Source organism: Heteronotia binoei, chromosome 12 (assembly GCF_032191835.1).
Source record: "Heteronotia binoei isolate CCM8104 ecotype False Entrance Well chromosome 12, APGP_CSIRO_Hbin_v1, whole genome shotgun sequence".
Classification (NCBI taxonomy): domain Eukaryota; kingdom Metazoa; phylum Chordata; class Lepidosauria; order Squamata; family Gekkonidae; genus Heteronotia; species Heteronotia binoei.
In genome coordinates this window covers 43522225-43546203 of record NC_083234.1, presented here as the reverse complement: position 1 = coordinate 43546203, position 23979 = coordinate 43522225, and the positions used below count along the sequence as shown (strand labels likewise).

The 23979-nt window shown below is 43.8% G+C and overlaps 1 protein-coding gene across 1 annotated transcript in view; it reads right to left on the bottom strand.

Annotated features, from left to right (window-relative positions):
• Positions 1-6217: 6217 nt before the first annotated feature.
• Positions 6218-23979, bottom strand: part of TACC1 (transforming acidic coiled-coil containing protein 1) — a 71774-nt gene continuing 54012 nt past the window's right edge. The window contains exons 6-13 of the mRNA XM_060251741.1: positions 23387-23445; positions 21061-21201; positions 18963-19039; positions 17165-17208; positions 16428-16588; positions 13100-13206; positions 12481-12601; positions 6218-10985 (exon numbers count right to left, since the gene is read on the bottom strand). Of these exons, the coding sequence (XP_060107724.1) occupies positions 10917-10985; positions 12481-12601; positions 13100-13206; positions 16428-16588; positions 17165-17208; positions 18963-19039; positions 21061-21201; positions 23387-23445 (779 nt within the window). The 3' untranslated portion in view covers positions 6218-10916. The remainder of the gene's footprint in view (positions 10986-12480; positions 12602-13099; positions 13207-16427; positions 16589-17164; positions 17209-18962; positions 19040-21060; positions 21202-23386; positions 23446-23979) is intronic.

Here is a 23979-nt window from a genome sequence, read left to right as displayed (position 1 = left end):
TGGAGGCTGAACTATAATTGGAAAATAATTATTCCCAACACAGATCTCTCCCTCCAGGATACTGTATGCTCTTAAAAGAGCAACTTCCTCATTGCTTTCTTTTCTCCTTCAACTATCAACTGCTCTCATTATTTCAGGCCTCCTGGAGTTTGTGCAGTTCCAGGCTATGGGATAGCTGTATTTTATAGTTAATTTGCAAAGTCATATTTTTTCTGCATATCTGAGCAGTCCCCTGAGTCAGCAGAAACCCTGACCTCCATGTGGCCTAGATTTGTTGCTTTTATGGTTATAATAATATGTAGCCCTTAGATCTAATAATAATGATACCTAAGTCCTAGTTTATAGATTCAGTAGAATTAATGGTAAACCATTGCCTGGATTGTCTCTTTTCATTATGCAGTTGTATGGTAGGGATGGGCATTCTTGTTGGAATGCTCTCCCATCACAAATTTTCTGCACTAGGGTTGCCAACTGGCTTGGGAAATTCCTGGACAAATGGGGGTGGTGCCTAGAAATCTGAGATGCCAAAATGCTGACAGGAATAGTTTTACCATTTAGGTCTGCTGAAGCTGTAATCCTCAGCCTGTGCATCTTCTCCCCACCCCCAATGTGTAGCCAGGCATGGAAGGGTCTGTTCAAGGAAGAAATTTTTTACAAAATTTATATTCTGCCCTCTCAAGGGCCATCCCAACTCGAGTTCATTTTTAATGGAGTTTCATTTCCCATTTTTATCCGTATATGTGAGAATTGGCAGTTTTACCAGAGTTTTCTCAAAAAATAACACTTGCATCTCTTCCTGTTTCTCCCCTCCTTCCCTCTAGTTAACTGTAATATTCCATAATTTAAAAAAAAATAACTGGAACATCTTTTGTAACCTTGTGACTGACAGAAGGTCTAGATCTGAAACATTTTTTCTGTGGCAGTCAGATGGGAAGAGATCACACACACACACACACACATTACAGATCTATTTATAGAACCTGGAAATCTTGCTGTTGGCTTCTCTTCCAGAGAATAATCTGTGTTTTGCTTGAAGCTTTGTGGGCCACAGTTTCAGCTTGTCATTGTGCTGTTGAAGGGGCAGCTGGAAAAGATAATAGTAATACTGGAAATGGACTTTGTAGCCCATAACACACTGGAATTTTGACTATTCATAGTTTGGGCACAATAAATTCCCCGCACATCTTTGCATCCCTCTCTTGTAGATTCTTTCCAGGCCAGGCGTGTTGCTAAACAACAGCAAGTCCTCTGGTTCTGGCCTAGCAAAATGGCCGGACTAGAGCCAAGGCTATTGCATGCCTAGAATCTGAAGGCAGTGGGAGGAATGAGGGAGCAGCAGGGGGGTGAGTATGACATGTACGTTGCATAAAAAGCAGCGATAGAGGAAGAGGAGGTGAGATGGGCTGCAGGCGGTAGAAGAGGAGTGCCGAGCTCAGGATACACCAGATGTCCCCCAACCCAGAAGTACCACCATTCCCCCAGCCAACTGACAGGGAAAAAAATGGGTTGACTTGTTCCTGTGCCTTTAACAGCAGCTTGATCTGTAGAAATCTAAAGTCTTTCATATGGAAGTAAGTACATTCACCTGCCCATATCTGCAAGACATGGAGCTGTTAAAGACACAGAACTCAGGGGTGGATGAGTGAATAGATGGGATTGTTCTAGAACAGAACAGAAACAGAGCCCAAAAGTACTTGCAGACTGAGAACCAGGCCTGTAGCCAGGATTTCAAATCTTGAGGGGCATTTAAATTTCTCGGGGAGCACTTTAATTAATTTAATTCTTTCCCCGGGAGCTGTGTGCTGATGCTGTCTGTCTGGTTTCTGCCAGGCTGTCCTTGGCATCAGCAGGGAACAGGTGGGTCTTCCTAACTTTCCAAAGTGCCATCTCTCCCCACTCCTCGGTCTCTGAACAGGGAGAAAAAAGGCCCAAAAGAGGTAATTTCACTGCAACTTTTGCTCCTCTTTCCTGCTCCAGTGCCAGGAGAAGTGACTGAGGCTGGTGGCTGCAGACCAGCTCCCTCTCACCTGCACATCTAGTGCAGCCTGGGTTGGGCACTCCTCCTCTACCGCCTGCAGCCCATCTCACCTCCTCCTCTTCCTCTCTTGCTGCTTTTTATGCAAACTCTGCAACCAGTCAGCTGAAGGGGCTGCCTTCCCAAGCCATGCTTGAGCATCACGGGGGTTGCGGGGAAAGGGAGACTCAGCTTGCTTAGAGACGAGACACGTGGGCAGCCAGGCAAACCTTGATGCTGAGTCTGGGACTTGCAAAGCTTCACGCTGTTGGGGGATGCGGCTCTCTTTCTGAATCCCAGAGCCAAGAAGAAGCCCGGCTGCTGTGCTTCAGACACCCCCAGCTCTGCACCCCTCCCCAAGCTGCAGCAGCACACCTTGTCTTTCCCCAGCCAGCTACCTGCCCACTAGCCATCATGGCCTGTGCAGGGGCATTTGTAGGCAGGCAGGACTAACCTCTCACAATCTGCCTGCCCACCTTCCAGGTGGCAGTGGAGGCAGCAGGAAGGGAAGTTTGGGGGTCTTGAGTGAAGGGGCCCTGCCAGGAAGTTGGGGGCAGGGCCCCCACAGGCCGCACCCCATAGCTACAGGTCTGCTGAGAACCGCATTTAAAAATGGCACATCTCATTTTTGTCTGTAGATCTGCTTTCTATTCTGCTGTGTTCTTCTTTCTGTATTTAGAGAGTGTGCGTGCTCAAATGAACAGAGCCCTCAAGTGGCCAGGGAGGTGGTGTGCTTGTCTGCCCTCTGGGAGAACAGCTGCATGGGAATGCTCACATCTGCACTTTTGAGTTCTGCTGATGATGAGGTATAAAGGAAGGGAGGCGATTCATGCTCTGAGGGAAAACAGTTGTAAATATTATTAGTTTAAGTGAGCAAGATGTTTGGATACACAAATTGTTGCTTATTCATGTCTCCTAAAATTCTCCATAGTCCTAGTACAACTTGGCCTTGTCCTAAAGATGTGACACGTTGACATAGAAGAAGTCTCATTCCAACATGACACATGTTGGCATGAAGAATTTTCAGAGTTTTGGATCTCTGCGGGACAGGAGTCCCAAGATTCAATTTGAACTTTTAGGGGTTTAGCTCCCTTCTCTAGGGCAAGTACAGCCCAGTGCCAGAATCCAGAAATAAAGGGGCAAGTTGTCTTGCACAGTTCATCAGTCACTCTGAAGTTTTAAAACCACCCAGTTTCCCAACTCTCAATATTTTCTCTGTTTCTGCAAGAGGAAATAGAAGGCAATCACAAATACAAGCATCACTATACTGAATAGTAAATTACGTAGTTGCTTGCATCAATCACAAAAACAGCAGAGCAGGTTACCTACAGTCAAGTTGAGATTTCTACATACTCGGGAGGACCTTTTTCAGGTATGCAGAAAACTAAATATAAATTAACCAACTGCCCCCTAGTCTGATGAGGACAGAGTATGACACAGAAGATAATAATTGACAGCAGTTAAGGGGGGCCTCAAGAGAGCATTTAGGGTCCTATAAAAGTAAGACTATGGCTGGTTTTCACACACATTGGATAATGCACTTTCAGTGCACTTTAGCAATCATTTGCAACTGGATTTTCCACAGGAAACCTGTATTGCAAATGGCTGCTAAAGTGCATTGAAAGTCCATTATCCAACACATGTGAAAGCAGTCAATGTAGGGGGAAGGATTTATGAGTCATTCCTCTTCCTCTACAATTCTTCACAGCTTGTAATAAATACATTACGGACATACATGGGAAAGAGGACATTTCCACACCAGAGATAAGTAGAGGGGGCATGAGATCTGTCAAATGAAACAGAAACTCTCCAAGTGTCACCATGTCATAAGAACATAAGAGAAGCCATGTTGGATCAGGCCAATGGCCCATCCAGTCCAACGCTGTGTGTCACACAGTGGCCAAAGAAACCAGGTGCCATCAGGAGGTCCATCAGTGGGGCCAGGACACTAGAAGCCCTCCCACTGTGCCCCCCCCAAGCACCAAGAATACAGAGCATCCATTCCCATCTCTGACAGATGCCAACTTTGAGCTCTCAGATATTATCCCAGACCTCAATGGCTGAACCACAGAAGATGCAAGAAAACAATAAAATCTAGAAGCTTGAATTCAGTTCTTGAAACCATTGCTAGGGATCGCTCAGGCAGCTACTACACATGTGCACAAGGCCAACCAAAGTCCCCCAAACCCAGAAGTACCACCGTTCTCACATTACACAGAATAGTCAAGATGCTCAGTCCACAGGAGAAAATGTTCAGTTTTGCATCATCTCTTCCAGGTAAAGGGTGCCAACCAAGGGTGTCTTGTATGCAGGGGTCATTTTGTAGAAAAATAGGTGGAGCTCATTAGCATATCCCCCCCCCAGCCAAAAGCAACCCGATGCAAAAAAGGAGAGATCCAGCCAGCCCAAGCAGGCCTTGCTCGCCTGGGGGTCTCCTGCGCCACCCCCAACCCCAGTCAAAAGGCCAGCAAGCCACCTGCTGCCCAAAATCACATAAGAAGTGGAGAAAGGGTGCTGCAGACTTCTCCAGGGGTTAATGAGGACTGCTGGGGGTGTGGCAAAGCCCCTGGGAGCTGGCTGCCCGTTCTCCTAAGCCATTGTTATGCAGCTGCATCTACTATTCGATGGACAAGGTAGGTGGGGAGGAAGAAAGGTTCAGAAGCTGCGCTCTTGTGACCTTCTGATGAATCTGAAGCCTGCTTGTGTGGTATCAGCAACACACTAAGTATCTTTTGTTTGCCTATATGGAAGACAGCAATATGTGTGGTGTTTATGCTCTGGTAGTAAATCTCATATATGACAATACATACTTTATCACTGAAGTTCTGGGGCTAGATTGAAAAGATTGAACATATGAAGCTGCCTTATACTGAATCAGACTCTTGGTCCATCAAAGTCAGTATTGTCTCCTCAGACTGGCAGTGGCTCTCCAGGGTCTCAAGCTGAGGTTTGTCACGCCTATTTGCCTGGACCCTTTTTAGTTGGAGATGCCGGGGATTGAACCTGGGACCTTCTGCTTTCCAAGCAGATGCTCTGCCACTGAGCCACCATCCCTCCCCTTTTGCCTTTTAAAGGAAATAAATGTAAACTCTTTCTAATGAAGTAATAAATATGGTCTTTTAGAAAAGAGATTCACAACAATCCTTTAGTGAATCTCATCACCGTTTGGGTTCACCTTCTTGCTACGTAAGCTCCTCTATGACTAGAAATTACCTCCTTAGATAATGTAACCAGGGCCAGTGCAGACAGATTAGCCACCATATGTTGTCATTATAATAACTCAGTCTCCGGCATTTAACAGACGGAATAGGTATACAAACTGTTCCCTGCATCAAGCTACTTGGTAAAAACAAGAATCATCAGCCACAGGGATTGGTGAACTGGACAAACAGAGAGATACAGATTCACTTTTAGAGTGCCAATAAATTAAATTATACTTAGTATGCAGAAAATGTATTCAATCTAAAAACTACAAAATCCCAAAACATTTCTGCAGACATGTTTCACAGAGAACCCCCACCCTCAAGTCGCAGAACTCTTTGGCTCACAACTTTGAAATAAACATTTTGGGAAGGAAATTTCACAGTAGTGATTCCTGTTAAGTTTTGTACCAGGCCCTGCACTGTGCAGTCTTGCAAATGCCTCACCTCTTCTCCATGGGTTTTGCCACCAAACAGCTGAAACTCTCTAAAAGAAAGGTAACAACAATCCATTACAAAGGCCACTCTGGCACAGGACTTCCAACTGTCAGGCCTCCATTTAGCAACAAATGTTTTGCGCTGGGTGAAAAGTCAGCTTTTTCACTGAATCTCACCCTCTACTACAGCCCCCATCCTGCATGGCTTAAGTACCTGCAAACCCTCAACATAGTCTCCAGGGTGATCAGAGGCCACTTTATTCATTTTTTACCAGCATAAAAGCTGGTTGGATCCAACCTACTGACCAAACATCTCAACACATGGGCTCCACACCCTAGGCAGCCAAAACTGGCCCTCTTGCGCCATCCACTGACCAGCACTAGCAAAACAGACATCCCAGAAAAAGGCCCAGGTTGCAAAAAATTTAGAAAGGGATTTCATTGCCTGGTCTGACCTTGCTTACAGGTGAATAAGAAGAAGGTAGAACAACAATAAAAAACTGGTGATCTACATGCACCCTCATTGGAAAACAAACTCTACCAGTAAAAGAAAAGTCACCCCCAAGTTGAAAACACATTTTTATTCAGGCAATGGAACATGGAAAAAATATATTAGTAATAATTATAGTAATTCAATTTGTGTGAGTATAACTCTTACAAATATTTACTTGACATAGAAAAGGGAAATCATCATATATATCAAATGTGTGAATGCGGCAAGTTACTTACACCCAACTGTACAAACTGACTCAAACTACAGGAGTTTCCTCTCCTGGATGTCAGAGAACCTTTGCTGGATGGTACAGGCAAGCAGATAAACAGTGAGGTTAACAATTCTTGGGGGGCTCTGTTACAGACAAAGTACATTGGCAGAAAGCAAGAACAGTGGCTTTTTACAGAAAAGATCCTTTGTGCAAAAAGCTGCTTAGATTTCACTGCAGAGAAAGACATGCTTGGAACCAGAGAACAGCAAAACCCCTCTATTCAGGACCGGAATTCCAGCCTTGCTGATTTACTTTACAGATGTTGTAGAGATGTCAGAAAATAAACCAGGTCAGGATTTTTTATTCTGGACAAGGCGTGCCATTGTGTTTATGATGGACTGACACACCTAGGTCTGCTGGACCCTCACCTGGGTCTAGTTAGGCCAAATGCATTGGCTGTCTTCACTTTATACCATTTCCAAAATGCAGTATGTCCCTCTTGAGTCCCTACAACCAACATGCAATGGTAGATTCCGGCATGTTCCATTAGAACTGATTATTTTTCTGGATTTTGAAATCAGGGCACAGGCAGAAACATGTTGACCTTAACATAAGCATCAATATGCCCATCAGGAAGAGAATCATAAGCCTATATACCTCCTACCCAATGAGAATACGGCTGGATCTACATGCTGCTTCTGCTGCCACCAGATTAAAGAGGCAGGAACAGCTACAAGGTACTTGGTTGCTCAAAAACCAGGAACATGGTAACATGGGGCAGCCCAGTGCCAAAGCCACTCCTGCAGGTGAGCAGGGGCTGAGAATATGATTACAACAAAAGAATAGATCCTGCACCTCCACTCAGGTTCGGAACCCTGACACTGATCCCATAGGGGCAGCTGAGCAAGGAAAGCAACATACAATCAAATTAAGTGCTGGTGCAGGTACATTCTTACTGAGCCTTATGTATTGCCTTAACCACTCCATTATCAGGTGCAGCAGCCATTGTTCAAATCTCCTGCAAGATGGGCAGAAGCTATGCGCTCCTATAACGATGAGTTTACAGGCGTTGAGCCACTGGTCAGTCTGCATAGCATAGCTTCCCTCTTGCTACACAAGAGCTTATGAGGTGCAACAGATCCACAAATTTAAATCACACACACCATCCACAGTATAGAACTTTAGCCATTATATCTATATATATATATATATATATACACACATTTGTAATATCTGCACAAACTATAATAACCATATTATAGTTAATAATGTCATTCCTTAGGAATCTTGTTTGCCCACATTTACAGTGGCATGCTTGAGAGGCACACAAAACAAGAGAGCATTTGGCACAGTGCACACGCACATACACAACGAAGAAAAGTGCAACCACTGGAACCCAGAGGAAAACAGAGATGCTATCAAACCATGAGGCTTTGGCAGTAGAGGAGAATAAGTACCTCAAGAACAGGCCTTGCCTTCCTCCTTCCTTTAGAGATCAAGAATGCTTATTCAAGGTTTTTACTTGTAACCTGCAAAAGTAACCAACGTTACATTTCCAGATGGTAAGGATTGTGACTTCATAGGTAATGGGAGTATTTTTCATATCACAAACTTAGCAGCAGAGCTCTTTCCAAACCCTCAGATACAAAATATACATTTCATCCTGCATGACCCAACTCTGATCTTTGCACAGCAATAATGTAACACCAGGGAACCTAAGTTCCCAAGTGTGCCAGGAACCAATTTGGCTCGGAACTGCAGTGTAGGGGAAGAGGGGCTTTGGCCTTCCCTCCCAGATCATTTTCCAGAGCTGAAATAGCCTGAGAGAGTCCTATTTGCTCAGCTGCGGGGCTCTGCCTGTGCAAAATACTGCACATGACAACTGTGCCAGATGTAACATCGAGTTTGGAGCTGCTGTTCCTTCTCCACAGATCCTGCTATGAGGGTCACCAGACCCTCAGCAACAAGCTTACTCAACAGGTTTTTTATCCAATATACTGCATTAGAACTCATGTTTTAAAAGGGAGGGAGGCAGGAAGATTCCTTCAGTAACTTGGGGCATAATTAAACTCTCAGAGATTAACCACATGTTTTATTTTCCCTGGGTACATTCCTGGTTCAGGTCAAACACACTCTGTGCTTCCCAGGTGCACAGAGGTCCAATCACAGACTGGGTCTGTGGAGCTCAGGGAGAAGGGGCTTACATGTCCCCCACCCACCCACACACCATTTTTGTGACCTGAAAGAATCCTGGGAGTTATTATTTCCCATTTTGGGGGCTGTGCATATTCTAATATGGCTACATGTTAATTTCCCAGCCCAGCAAATTGTGGATGACTGGTTCAGGGTAGGACAATGGTGAGGGGAGAGGTCTAAGTCCCTTCTCTCTGTGCTCTGCATACCTAGGACAAGCAGAGAGCCCTCCAACCATGGGACATACCCAGGAAAAACATATTGAACAACTAGGCCATAATCTGAGAGAAAAACTGCCCCCTTCAGATAATCACAAAGGAACTGAATCTGGTGGTCTCGGCCTCCTGTACTGCTAGAGATTCTCTGACTGTTCTACCCAAGCTAAAAGACAGAGCAAAGTCTCCATCCACATTCAGTTCCACTTGTTGGCTGCCACTTCCAAGAGAACAAGAGGCTTTAAGAGGCCCTTCCTCTCCGTGCTCTTCCCAGTTCACTGGTTCAATTGCACTGGTGTTGACAGGCCCGGTAAGGAGATCAGATGGTGCCTGGGCAGCAACACACAGGAAGGCAAAAAATGTGGAGAGCAAAGCGCAACAGGAACGTGTCCAGTTTTGTTAGGAAGGAGATAGATTCTGAGCAAGCTTGCTTTTAAAACTAAACCCATCATCCAGAAAGCCCTCCTTTCCCAATCTCAAAGGCAATGCACTTTGTCATCTGGTAACTCAGAGGAACTCTCTTCTCCAGCTGGTCACTGCTTGTTAACACATGGGTGATTCAGAAGCCATGGCTCACACATGTCTGGAGATTACAGAGGAGGAACAGAAGTTCTATCAGGAGATTACAGAGACGGCTCCATTACGCCTGGGGGAAATTCTCAGGAACCTAAATTGTAAAGATGATTGTGTGTGAAATTTAGGCACCAGCAGAATCACACCACCCAGTGAACACCCATCACAGGTAGCACAGCCCATGGCTTTGAAACATCAGTTTTGTTATGACCATTGAGAGAAGTCAGTGTATGCAGACCCCACCAGACCAAGACAAGCCATGTCTGTGCAAGGTAAGGAGGCATCCCAAGTTAAAAGAAAGAAATCTGACTACAGTTGGACCACGTGAGACTTCAATACAAGCATGGCACAAAAACAGACAACAATAGATCTCCTTGCAGAAGTATTCAAAGTGCTTCCACAATTCCGCACCAGACCAAAATAAAAGGCAATAACAGACTCTAGGATAAGTTCAGAAAGACGAGAGTCTGACTGATGCCACTCTGTGGGCTGACAAGTACATCTCAGAAGTCCTCAACTGCACTTTATACAATTTCAGCAGCAGCACAAATTCCCCAAGGAATTAGACATCCATCTACCTGTCCCATTTAGGGGGCTGGGGTTTTGGGAATATATTTTAGGTCTGACATTGTTTTAGGTTCTGTGGGAACACTGAAGAAAAGCTACTTTTGAGGATGGCAGATATATGTAAGCAGGAGCCTGGCCTCCATGTCTTTTGCTCCTTTCCAAAGAGATGAGGGTACATCTTGGATTAACCAAGGAGAGAAATTTTCATTGCATAATTTTGAACTTCTAATGTTTGCTCTCTACTTTGAAAGGCCCTGCATTGAAGCTGCATTCTGGGAAATATGTGCTCTTTCTGACCAGTCTCATTCTTATGCCACGGCACTGATGTGAACTAGCATGGAGTCAGGCATTTCTTTTCCTGGTTGCTGGGTCATGACCCCTTAAGACTTATCCTCCCAGGAGCTAATGAACTTCAGCTTGGATCCCACATGTGATCCATCCATGGAAACCATTCTGAGTTTCATCCCGTGTGCTGAAACTATTGCATTTGAGCTGGCCTTGTTTCATTTTGTCACACTACATTTCCAGCAACAAAAAATGGGGCACAAGCTGCACCTGATACTGGTCTATTCCCCCCAACCAAAATGGCATCATCAGTGATGCTTCTTTTGCCATGCTACTGATCTTGAGGCAGCAATCCAGCATCTTCTGTGGACTGGATCCCTACCATACCCTGGGCGCCTGTTTTCAACACAAAGTAGCAAATAATACATCTCTAATGCATGCCTTGCTTATACCAAGTTGGACAAATACAAGGCATCAGGGCTGCCAGCTAAAAGTTAGCAGCAAAAATTTAGCCAGTGTCAGCAGAATGCTGGAAGTAAACATAGGCCAGGCCTCTGGATCTTGCAGATGGCAATTGCTCAGTTTGGAAGCTAGGTGTATGTATGTGTGCTTTTCTCTCTGCTGCAGGGGAAGATTATTTCTGGGAAATAAGACAAGGTGCTTGCTTGAAGATGCAGACAGACAAACGGGAAGCAGTCCAAGCATGGGGCTAGACAACAGAGTATGGATCAGTCAGTCTTTCCTAGCTTGGCAATCAGCTCATCACAGATCTTGGTGAGCTCCTCAATCTCCTGGTTCTGAAAGATTAGAAAAAGAAATTGCAAGAAGTCAATATAGTGTTGCTTAATCTGCTTCATCAAAGCACTCCTCCTAAGACTGTGGTTTGTATTAGTACATCAGGTTCTGAACAGTAAAAACAAATTTGGAATTTGCAAGATCAAATAAGGAATCTATAATACAATGGAGCTTCTTAATTGAAAAATGTAATCTATACACAGTAACCTCACTACAGTTTTGTCCTGCCACAGAAATTCAGTATTTAAGAAGTTAACAAACTAGTTCTGTAAGAACTATTGAAAAACTATTGATGTACTTGGTTTTTCATGGCCCATTCTGAAAATGGATGACATATCCTAGAAGAACCACAGTTTGGTGTTGATGGTGTGTGTGTATGTGGGAGGAGTTTCATTCAGGGATAGTTTAACTAACATGCAGAAGGAAGATCAGTTTTTTGGACTCTCAGGTGGGACAGTAAAAAATATTCACATGGGGGTGTAGCACATTTAAATATGATCCCAATGTTAGACTCTCCTTATGCACAAAAAGCCAGCATATCACAGAAAAAGCCAGGCTAAAAACATTCAGTCCCATCCGTCAAGCATATTGAAATGGTACAGTTCTCAAGCAACTGCACCACATCCCCTCCTTGAACATTTGGATGGGCTGTCAATCAGGATGCTCTGGAAAATCACTAGCACATTTCCAGTTGAAATCATCCTTTTCAGGACAAATCTACTGAACACAGGGAGAACCCTGCTGGATCAGACCACTGGTCCAATTAATGCAGTATCTTGTTTCGCACAATAACCAATCAGTTGCACTGGAGGACCAACGAACAGAGCACAGAAGCTAAGGCCTTCTCCTGATGTCACTTCCTAGTACTGGTATTTAGAAGCTTACTTCCTTTGGGTATGGGTTGCTATCCTCCATGAATCTGTCTGACCCCCTTTAAAACCATCTATGCTCATGACAATGGTTACATTGTCTGGCAATTAATCCCACATTTTGATTACTTGTTGAGCAAAGAAATATTTTCTTGCCCATCAACTTTATTGGGAGTCCCCCTCCTCCAATTCTAGTATTATGGGAAAGAAAGCTCTATCTACTTGATCCACCCCATATAAACATATATCATTTTATAAACTTCTATTATTCTCCCCCCCCCCCCACTTACTCTTTTTCTTAACTTAAAAGCTCCCAACTGAATATGTAAAGTACCCAGGGTGAATTCAGATACAAGGTTGGATCCCAACTGAATTTTCCACTACTAGAAGCCATTTCCATCAGTGGAACAGAATTTTCTTGGCTCTCTCTCCCCTTCTGCATCCCACTGATTTTCCCACAGTGCTGTTCATGAACAACAGGGGATCCTGAGGAACTGCATGAAAAATAAGAAATTTGCAGCAGGAAAAGGGAATGGGCAAAAATTGCACCTTTCCAAGTGAAAAATTTCATCTACAATCCAACCCAGTGGTTTCTTTCCCCCCAGCAGAAACAGAGAAGGGGGTTCACCTTTTGCTGCAGGGCTCTCTCCAGAGAATCCACCTTCATTTGTTCTTTTCGGAGTCCAGCATGTAGAGCTGCACTCTCAGCTTTAGCCTTGGCACGCACTTGAGCAATTTCTTCATTGGCTCTGCATTAAAGGTGGAAAGAGACATAAAGAAATGAAATGAAGCTGGCCTTGCTCAGTACTGACTACTCTGTGACAGCAGCTTCCAAGGCCTCAGATAGAACAGTCTTTCCCAATACCTACTAATCAAGGTGCTTCAACTAGAAACACCTCTGATTGTAACTGAGGACTTCTGCATGGCAGGCTCATGCAACAGCCCATTTCCCCCATCCCAACAAGATGAATGCTGCATCCTAAGGGACACATCCCTCCTGCTGAAATCCACTGGAGATAAAGACAGGGCTTCAACTTCATGAATGTCATGGAAAATAGACCTTTCTTACTACTGTGCATGACATACTGTAATTCTTGGGCTTTTCAGCCTCCTCTCAGAGCATTATTAATCTGACAGCATTTATAGTCCAGCTTTCTCAAAAAGATGCAAGCAGGATAACCCTGTTCTTATATTTGTGACTTGTGGAACACCAATACCCCATTTCATCTCTAACCAAGCTTTCTTACTTGTCTAATTTCTCTTCAGCATGGATTTTCAAGGCCTGGTACCGTTGCTCCTCCTGCTTGACCCGAGTCAGGTAGTCCTGAGCACATTTTTTCAAGGCTTCTTCATTCTGGAGGGATCAGAAGTTTGCAGAAGATTTGCATCGAACGTCAATGAAAAGGAAAGAACTGCGGCAATTAATGGCATGTGAAAAAAGGAGGCTCTGTAATGGGAACTACACTTCACACCTTATATATACCTATATATACTTATATATACCTCTTGATCTTAAAGCATCTGGTTCTCATTTACACAAACAGCTTTGCAGACCCAGATTTCCACGGCTCTACCTTGCTGATATTTACCATTGTGCAGGGGTACAAAGGCAGAAGAACCATTTGAGAAGACTTGGGCACATTCCTAACCATACTGAGTCACTGTTGGTATACTGGGCTCAATGTTGTCTATGCCAGGGTTTCCCAAACTTTTCTTTCCCATGGCCCGGTTATTTTTGCACTTCTCCTTCGCGGCCCACTAAAATTTGGGGGTGGAGCCAGGAGACTTTGGAGGTGGAGCCGGGAGACAGGAATTATGTCATTTCCTGTGGTGTCAAGGACCAAGTGATGTCACTTCCAGGGCACACTGAACCAAAATCCCACTTTTTCCTTTGATGTCACTTCCAGTGCACTTCCCCAAACTGGCCTCTTCTTCAGAAGTAAATTCATTCTCAGAAAAATCTCTCTGAAACTCATGCTGAGCCAAAATGGGGGTGGAAAGTGGGCAGTCCTCTCTTTTCACCCCCACACCTGCATGCACCTATCTGTTTGTGTATTCTTCTCCAGTTTGCAAGCATTCCTAATGCCCATGTTCAATTGCCTGCACCACCTACACATCCCTTCCTCAACAGCACTAATGTATGCAGTTGGGAGTGCTGTTGCCATTGCCATCAGGAATGCCAGCACTGTGTACCACCCACACTAGACTCTTGCTTGGTTTCAAGAAAATCTTTTGACAGCTATTTTTCATACTTTTTTTTGGTTGAAACACTGGGAAATTGCTGGGAAAGGTAGCAGATAATTGTACTGCAATTAATGAATTAATTTCAAGTTATATGAAGTTCATACAAGCTTTTCTGCAGTTATCCCAAAAAGGATATTTATGAGGGACTTGCAGCTTTTTACTGGTTGTGTTTCCCATGCCTTTAAAAGCAACCTGTTGTGCAGATACTTAGCCAGTGAACTACTTTCATCCTTTTTAATATCTACAGGAGGAGTTTAATTTTGGTGTCAGACAGCTGTTAAAAGCAGGAACAGTAAAATGGTGCCACATTCATAGTACCATCTCTTTCACTGGTGTTGAGATATATTGCAGTAATCTCCAATAATCTCTTTCTGCCCCACACCTCTTACTCTCACTCACTCACACAGATATCTCATAGAAGGACACCTGGCTACAACTGGGGGTGCCAACTTTTCACTGGCAGAGCTCCTATGTCTGCAACAACAGTATGATGAACAGAAAAGTTTCACCCAGTAAAAATGGAAGGAAGGAAGAAAGAAAGAAAGAAAGATTAATATGGGAACAATAGGACATTATAAATGAATCTCTGTTCGTACCCGGGATGTTTGGGAGTATGTTTGTGGGGTGGAGGAAGATTGGGTGTGTATTACATGTATTGGTATGTATTTGTGTTTTTATTTGTTGTACTGTATTTGCACTTGGGTGTAATAAACTTAAAAAAAAGAAAGAAAGAAAGAAAGAAAGAAAGAAAGAAAGAAAGAAAGAAAGAAAGAAAGAAAGAAAGAGAGGGAAAGAAAGAAAGGGAAAGAATTAAATGGAAGGAAAGGAAAAGACAGACATGGAAAGAAAGAACATAAACGTAAGAGGAGCCATGTTGGATCAGGCCAGCGGACTATCCAATCCAAAATTCCCTCATACAATGCCCCAAAAGCACCAGAATGTCCACCAGTGGGGCCAGGGCACACTGTCGCTTCCCCCCACCCCAGCACCAAGAATACAGACAAAGCATCACAGGAAGGGAAGGGAAGGGAGAAAGAGAAAGAAAGAAAGAAAGAAAGAAAGAAAGAAAGAAAGAAAGAAAGAAAGAAAGAAAGAAAGAAAGAAAGAAAGAAAGAAAGAAAGAAAGAAAGAAAGAAAGAAAGAAAGAAAGAAAGAAAGAAAGAAAGAAAGAAAGAAAGAAAGAAAGAAAGAAAGAAAGAAAGAAAGAAAGAAATAAATTCCTCCCTCACCATCAGATGACCCCAGCCAGCAAAAATTCTGCCCAGGGGTCTTTGGTAAAAAAAAATAGCTACTGGAATGCCCACTCCCCGTCCTTCCCAGCTGAAAAAAACACACACACCCTTCTTTGCTGCCCAGACCTCCAGGGGAAGTCTCCCCAAAAGAACATACTGCAAGGCACATGAAAGCTCATACCATGAAGAACACTTCATGGGTCTAAAGTGCCAGTGGATGCTAGCTTTTCTCTCTAACACTGGGAGTGGGGGAGAAGGAAGGAGAGGCAGCCCAGCTCCTCTCTGCACAACACAGAGATGGGGCGGGGCTAGCTTTGGCTTTTCTTGTGAGGCTTCTGTGGCCCAGTACTGGGTCACGACCCTGCAAATGGGAAACACTGGTCTATGCTGTTCTGCAATGGTTCTCCAGGGCTACATGCTGAGGTCTTTTCCAGCCATTGCTACCTGAATATGTAAAGTACACCTAGGGCCTGATTTAAACATGATATTGGGTGAGGCAAAGGCATTCCACCACCATGTGATTTTGCATGGGCTTGGTGTCTAGTTGAAACTGTGCTACAGTCCAAGCAAAGCAGAGATGTGTCTTCAGCTTGTGTGTCAGAGATCGGCAGTCCTAGAGCATATCATGCTGGTGCACTAAGGGTCACAGAAGCCTTGTGGGAGCTGACACGATTTTAAAAGGAACAGCTTCACACAGGGAAGTTCTGCTCTGCCAGCATCACATCTCAGTCAGGGCCCAAGAGTCTTTAATTGGAGGTGATGATGATACTTGAGGTGACCAGTGTTCCTTCTAAGCCAAGTTAGTCTGAGTTAGCTCACAGTTTTAAAGCCTCCAGCTCACATTTTTTGTCTTAGCTCAGGAAGAATGGCCCCAGAGCAAACTAATTCATGCAGTAGTCAAATGGCTCACACACAACTTAAATGCCAGTAGCTCACAAAGTAGAATTTTTGCTCACACGACTCTACAACTTAGAGGGAACACTGGAGGTGACATGTAGACACTGCAGCTTTTGTAGAAAGAGATTCCAAAAGGCAGAGCAGGGTTGTTGAACATCAGGCAACCAAGTATAGAGCAGAAAGAGTTTAGTTGGTAGAGGACCTTCTTAAAGCCTTCCAGGACACCCTTCAGGTTCTCATATCTCCTGAACAGGTCAGATAGGGACCTCTCCACTGAATTCAGGTCAGACAACGCTTGTTCTTTCTCCATTGTGAGTTGCTGGAGACTCTTCTGGGATGCCATGTTTGTCCTCTGTTCATCTTCTGTGAATTCAAAGGCAGTGGAAACATTAAACCCACTTGCAGCTGAGGGAGAGTGCTGCATTATTTTGCCCTCCACACCAAGCTTTCTAGAGTCTGCAACTTCCAACCTGTACCAAATCCTAAGCAATTTTGGTGCACGTGTATGTGAGGCATACACAGAACTTTCTCCAAAATATATCACTACAGACAGGACATGATCCATGCCACTGCCTGAATCCTAGTAACATGCAACTCAGCTCACTTGTATTTTTTTTTAAAGCATAGAATTGGAATGGGGGTGAAAGAACTATCTAACGAACCACTGGAAGACAACAACATTCATCATTCCCACACCACAATGCACTGCCATGAACCACTGCATAATAGAAAGCATTGCATATTACAAACAGAGAACAGGTTTACCATAATATAACTCAAGCAGAGCAACACAGCTGCACATTGCTCTATGCTCTCGGCACATTGTGGGTGGATTATCAAGTTTATTTGCAGGGCAGAGGGAAGAAATGAAGAAGCTGATTTGCAGTGAAGCTTGTTGATCTTCCACCCATATCTGTTCTCGAGTGCCCAACTGCTTACCTATCATCTGAGCAATGGTCTTCTCATATTCGGCCACTATCTTCCTACAGAAAACACAAGGGGGGGAGGGGAAACACACCAAGGCCAGAATGTTTACTTCTTTCTATACTGAACGGAAATCTCTGATGCATCTCATTTCCTTCCTTTTCTAGCAACTTCCTTCCAACCCACTTCCTCGAGAGAGGCCTGCTGCACTCAGACCAGAGCCACTCATGAACTTCCACTTTTCCAGAGATTGTCAATTGCTTCAGGATCGTTACCTGCATATCTATGGAACTCTCAAGGCCTATCCAACTGTTTGGTTTCCAGATAAGGAATCTGGTATATATTAGCTGCATTCTTGTTCATTGATTCTCAATTATTGTAATAATAAGATTGAGATGGTGCACATAGTGACTCTTCCAACAAACCCATCAGGCAGAGAATATGACTGGGCCCAAGATCATCCAATAAAGCTTAATGTGAACAAGGATTTAAAATCTGTTCCAAGTCCAGCACTCCTATTCAATAGCCAAAACCTGTGTTTTCTTTAGATCCTTTAGCTGGAGAGATGCCAGGCTTCAAACATGGAACCTTTTGCACTTAAGACATATACTATGTCCTGTGGACCTCCCCAGAGGTCTTTTCCATCACCTGATGACAGAGACCCAAGGATCCAACCTGGGAATTTCAGCAGGGGAACTAAAACTTCTCTCCAGCCCACCAAGTTAATCACATAGGGAAATAATAATAATTATTATTAATATCATATGGCATTGTGTGTGGTATAGTCAGGAGATCCTAAGATTGTCTGGCAGCCTTAAGTTGTATCTTTTTTAGTGTTAGAGCATCACTACATGGTTAGCTAGACTTCTTTTTTGGGGCTGAGAGAGCTCTGGAAGACTTGTGACTGACCCAGGTGGAGGAATGCAGAATCAAATCTGGTTCTCCAGATTAGAGTCCCATAGGGAAAAATGAGGCATCATCCTGAGCAAATGGTATCAAAGATGACGAGGGAAAACCTTTAAATGAACACAAGAACTGGGAGGGGGGACTTTACACAGCATAAATGAGTGGTCTACAAGAGCTAGGAGATTATTATTTATTAATTCATTTCATTATATGCTGCCTTTCTCCCCAGTAGGGACTCAGTGCAGCTTACATCATCCCCCTCGCCTCCACTTTTCCCTCACAACCAACCTTGTGGGGCAGGTTAGGCTGAGAGTGTGTGACTGGCCTGAGTTTCTATGGTAGAGTAGGCATTTGAACCTGGGTTTCTCAGGCCCTTGTCCAACCGCTGTTCCATAGAGACTCCACTGTGAGTCCTAATGCAAGAGCAGAATATAATAAAAACTTCCTTAAGTCAACAAGGATGACAGGCTGACTGCAGCATCTCGGCAACATTCAATTCTGCTTTCTACAACCTACAGCTGAGCTGCTGAACAGCCTTTATCAAAATTCCCAAATCCTGTTCTTTGCATTGGTTCAAATTTGGTTCAAATTTGGAGGAGCATAGACAGCTTCAAGAGTGGAATGGATAAGCATATGGAGCAAAGGTCCATCAGTGGCTATTAGCCACAGCTTATTGTTGGAACTCTCTGTCTGGGCAGTGATGCTCTGTGTTCTTGTGCTGGGGGGGGGGGGTGCACAGTGGAAGGGCTTCTACCCCACTGGTGGACCTCTTGATGGTACTTGATTTTTTTGGCCACTGTGTGACAGAGTGTTTGACTGGATGGGCCATTGGCTTGATCCAACATGGCTTCTCTTACGTTCTTATAAGATGCTCAAGGTGTCTGGGGGTTGTTGGGGTTTTTTTTACCTCATTTCCAAAACCTCTTGCCAGCTTTCTTCATACTTCCGCTTCCATTCATTTGCTTCAATCTCTTTAGAGATGATCTAGAAGGAATGGAAACAAAGCCACAATTTTTAGCTGCCACCTTCAAAGTCCTTCTCCTTCCTCTGCCCAAACCTCTGCAAAAAAATAAAGAGAAAAGCAACGTGTACATCCAGCAGGAGTAGTTGCGCCGTTCCTTTCTTTAGAGTAAAATTTGTGAGGAGCAAAGCATATTGAGGGTTGCCTGATGTAGACCCACAGGCTCTGCCTGCCACTTTCAGTGGCCACAGTGACTCTTTCTTTGAAAGCAGGAAGTTCATCTAACTGCCAGAAGTCATTAAGCTGCACACCACTGTCACAAAGCTATTTAGTGTATTTTTTATGCTACTCATGTGGTTCTCCACCATATTTTCTTTATAACAACTTTGTGAAGGAGTGACTGGCCCAGAAAGCTTTGAGGCAGTACTGGGATTTGACCTGGGTCTTCCAGATCCTAGTCCAACACTCTTAGCACTATCCCACACTGGCTCTCAAGGTTAAAAGCTGGGAGTGATTCACTGATGAAACTTGACCCCATTGTCTGTGTTCTATTGGTCAATTGCCAGAGTTGGGGGCTTGAACCAGAGACAGAGCGAGAGCAGGCTGAAAGTGCTACTTTACTAGCCAGGAAAATACAAAAAATCAGGCTGATGGAACTTACTCCAAGCCCGGCCAATGTAGAGTCAAATTCTACCTGCCATTTGAAGAGGCCAATATTTCATACTTCCATGCCTGAGGGCAAACAGTCCCCCAACTGAACCCATGTAGGTTTATCTAACTCCTTCCCTACCTGCTGGCTGTGCCTGGTAATAGTAGATTCATGCCTACTTGAGATCCTGTTGCAATAAATGAAAGTCTGGCTACACGCTAGATGTGGCAGGAACTCCAGCATGTGAGAAGGCTGCTTGCTGACCAGTCAGAAGGCTCAGAAACAAACACTCACAGTGAAGGAGGGGCTGTTACCACTCATATCCCTTTGCTGTCATTCTTGGTGGCTACTGTCCCCTGGGGTTCCTCCCTTCTCCCAGCTTCTCAAGAAAAACAGCAGCTGAGATCCAAATGAGAGAAAATGCTGTGAGATCCAGAACTATTTTTAATTGGCAAACAGCAGCCAGAGGGGGGTGGATTTGGAGAGGGCTGCTGTGCAGAGGGAAGGGGGAGGCCAACCTTTTCTTCCCATAGTTTTCCTGATCTCAAATATCCCCCCAAGAGTTCCAGTTTGCCCCACCAATGGAAACCCAGGTAATGTATAAACTGCCTGTGCAACAGGGAAAATAACAGGTCTAGGGGAGCATTTGCTGAAAAACAGTATTGGGAAAAAAGAGTTTAACCTCCCTCTCTAAAGTTCCACAGTCTTTACTTTAACTGTCTCCATAGATGCCCTACTGCTGTAATATGTCCTTTTGAATAACGCAAGTCCTATGCATGCTTATTTAGGAGTAAGACTCATTCAGTTCAGTGGAGCTTCTGAGCACATCCACTTGAGGCACTAAATGGAGCACACAGCACTTGGTGAAGACTTTATTTTATTTACCTAGATTATTATCCTACATGATCACAAAGGCTCAAAGTAGCTTACGATTAAAAAGCAAAATCCCAACAGGAAAAACATATTTCCAATGAGCCAAAATTTTAAAATAAAGAAGCACAAAAAACATTTTCTCACAGGAATCATCCAGCATCTTTTCTTCCCCAGGCAGACCCTCCCCCTATCCCTTGACTCCAAGTCCAGCTCAGTGGTGGCCCTACCTACTTCTGTTCATTTTACCGTGACTACAGAGGGTGACCCTCTCAAATCAACCACCCCCTCTGTCCTGTGACCTCTTTCAGAGGTGCGACTTATCTGAGGCAGCCCTCCTCTGCCAAACCTATAGCAACCCTTCTCGCTCCAAGGCATAGTTCTGCTGTAACCCACTCCCTGCCCTTCTTTCCTCATCATTTCTATACTATCTTTTCCCCTTTATTTTTAGATAAAACCCACATCTCTTAGCTCCAAAGGTGCATACCCACAGTTATCACACAGTTGTGTCAGCCTGTTTCTCACCTCCTCTCTGATCAGAGTTAGAACTGCCATCTTATCTGATTCATTGAGGCAAATGGCATCCAGGGGGCTTTCAGCACTTCCCCTCATGCCTAATGGTGGAACTCCGGAGGCCTTCTCCACAGAACACAGCTCAGAATTGCCCTGCAGAAATAATAACAGGTCAGGAATACAGTCATCCACCTTGAACTGGGTTCTTAGCAGCCAGCTGCATTCATTTCAAGGCCCAAAAACAACATCATCAGAGAGTTTTGGTAATGATGGTTTTCCAAATTTGTCTTTAGAGAAACTTGAATCCACTAGTGAGTAGTAGCTATCAGCTAGGTTTTGTTGGGCTTTTATTGTTTGTTTTGCAGATTTGGAATATGACATTAAGGACAGGAAAGACCAAAAGATGCACAAAGCCAAGGGATTCAAAACAAACTGATACACATCTCCAACTTCCAACACCCTCTCCAAGCAACAAAACTACCCATGAAAAGCTCTGTTTAGATTTTTGAGACTTTGAACAGACACAATATGAAAATCCTATAATTTTTTTGCCATAACCAGAAATACAGAATCACAAGAAAGCAAAGCTGTAGGTCTGTGGGTTACCAAATTCAAATACACAGTTTATGCTTGGATGGGAAACAGCTAGGTCAAATGCCCCTTATTCTTTATTGGAAACATTCCTAATTTTCAGTGTATGCGACCAAGGAGATTTATATTGGTTAAAAATGCAATTGATACACATATGCCTGTGTGTGAGAGAATGCCCTCATTAAAGCCCAACAGGCAACAACACATTAGTTGCAGAACAGAAAAACACCCTAATATTTTAAAAACTAATATAAATGGAGCTATTTATGGGCAGTCTGTTGGCTCACAAGACAAAAATGTAGCTTTTCATTGTGAAATTTTGTAGGGCAGAGTGTGTTAAAATTTACCCACCAGCCCATTTGGTCTCAGAAATAATACAAAGGATTTTATTCCATTCAGCAGTCACACACTTTTAGCCCAGTCCTTGCAAACAGCCACACTATGACATGGCAGAGTCCTTCTGCAAGGTCTCGCTCCACACAGCTGCCAGCAGAGGGCGCAGGTCTGAGGATGTAGTTTTACAATGCGAAGACCAGACCTTGAGGCAGTGTTCTAAACTACCACCTGACATAACAGAACTCTATGAGAATAAGATTGCCATGTTCGTGTTTTCTGTTATGTTGTTTCTGCAAATCCTTTTTTAAAAATAAATCATGTTCATAATCTGCCCTTCCTTCCAGCAGCTCAGTGCAGTGTTCCTGGGGCTCTCTCATTTTGTCTTCACTCGCTCCCACAAAGCAGGTTATGCTGCATGGCAAACAAAGGGGCAACATGCAAAAAAAATAACCATGCTTCACACAATCTGCCTGAAGGATATTCTCTTATGGGAAAGGGCAAGATTGTTTAGCTAGCTTTCCTCTACAAGGTTAGTGATTTTGAGGCGGGTTATCTAATGGAATGTCAGTCTTCTGCTCAGGAAGGTTAGACAAATGGTGCTCTGCTGTAAAGAATGAGAGGGCAAATGATTTTTTTTGGAGGAGTGAGAGCTAGTACTAGTACAGCCTGTTCTACTAATAGAGTTCATGAATCCTGAGACTCCCAAAAAGCACAGAAAACAGCCTCAAATGAACACAGAATTCAGCCTGCTAAGAGCTTCAGTTTTCATTGTTTGAAACAAGCAAATTTCTCATACTGATGCTACAAAAATATACTTGAAAAGGCAATGCCTGGTGTGATGCTATTCTGAGGACAATAGCATCTCCTGGATCCACTCTGCAGCTCGTGGAGGCAGACTAAATTATGGGAAAAAAGAGAAATCATGCCATTCACAATAATACTTTTTTTAAAAAATGAGATTCTTAGGGAAAACCATATTCTGTGTTCTTGGCAATACACTATGACTGTCTGATACTCTTGCAGAATCACAGTGCAGATACACCCCTACATATAAGCACAAAAAACATGGGGTGAAAGAGCCTTGACTGCAGAGCTGTAAGATGTGGTCTGCTCTGACCTGGATAGCCCGGGCTAGCCCAATCTCATCAAATCTTGGAAGCTAAGTAGGTCAGTTATAGTTAGTATTTGGATGGGAGACCACCAAGCAAATCCAGGGTTGCTATGCAGAGGCAAGCGATGGCAAACCACTTCTGAATGTCTCTTACCTTGAAAACCTACAGGGTCACCATAAGTCAGCAGAGACTTGATGGCAAAAAAAGTGACCTTCTTGTGGCAGAGGAACTTTTAAAGGCCTACACAGATGGAGGGGTGTTGTATTTCTAATGGAGGGCAGACTGGCCCTCACACTTACCAGTATATTGCTAAGACCACTGCCTTCTGTCTGGGTGCAGGATAGTTCCTTATTAAAACCTGAAGCCAAAGAACACAAGCAGGTTACACACTGAGAGCATCTTAGCAAGGAATTCACTGGAACAAGGGAAACAATCAATCAGTCTGCTCTCATTCCCAGGCCTCTCGTACTCTCTGCATACTTGGGGCTAAACAATACAATACCTTTTTCAACTGTTTGGATTTGTGATGCATGTGCAGCTCCAAAATTATGCAAATAACTCCCTCCCCAGGCAGTTTTTGCTCAGGAAAACAGAACAGGGAAGCAAAAGCATCTCCTCCCCACCCCCAGCATGCACTTTGCTGCATTACTGGCCAATTCATACATGCACATATACATCATTTCATTGTTCAACATTCTACAGTGAACATTTGATGGCTGATTCATACAAAGCATGGCATTTGTAGAAGCACTGGATGATATGAAAATGTGTGCGTGGAATTATGAATGGACTGAAGTCCTTTTTTTCCCCCTAATCTGTCCTAATGCACCACCCATTAATTTTACAGGGTATAACTTCATTCTAATATCAGTATTATGGAAGAAAAAGTTCT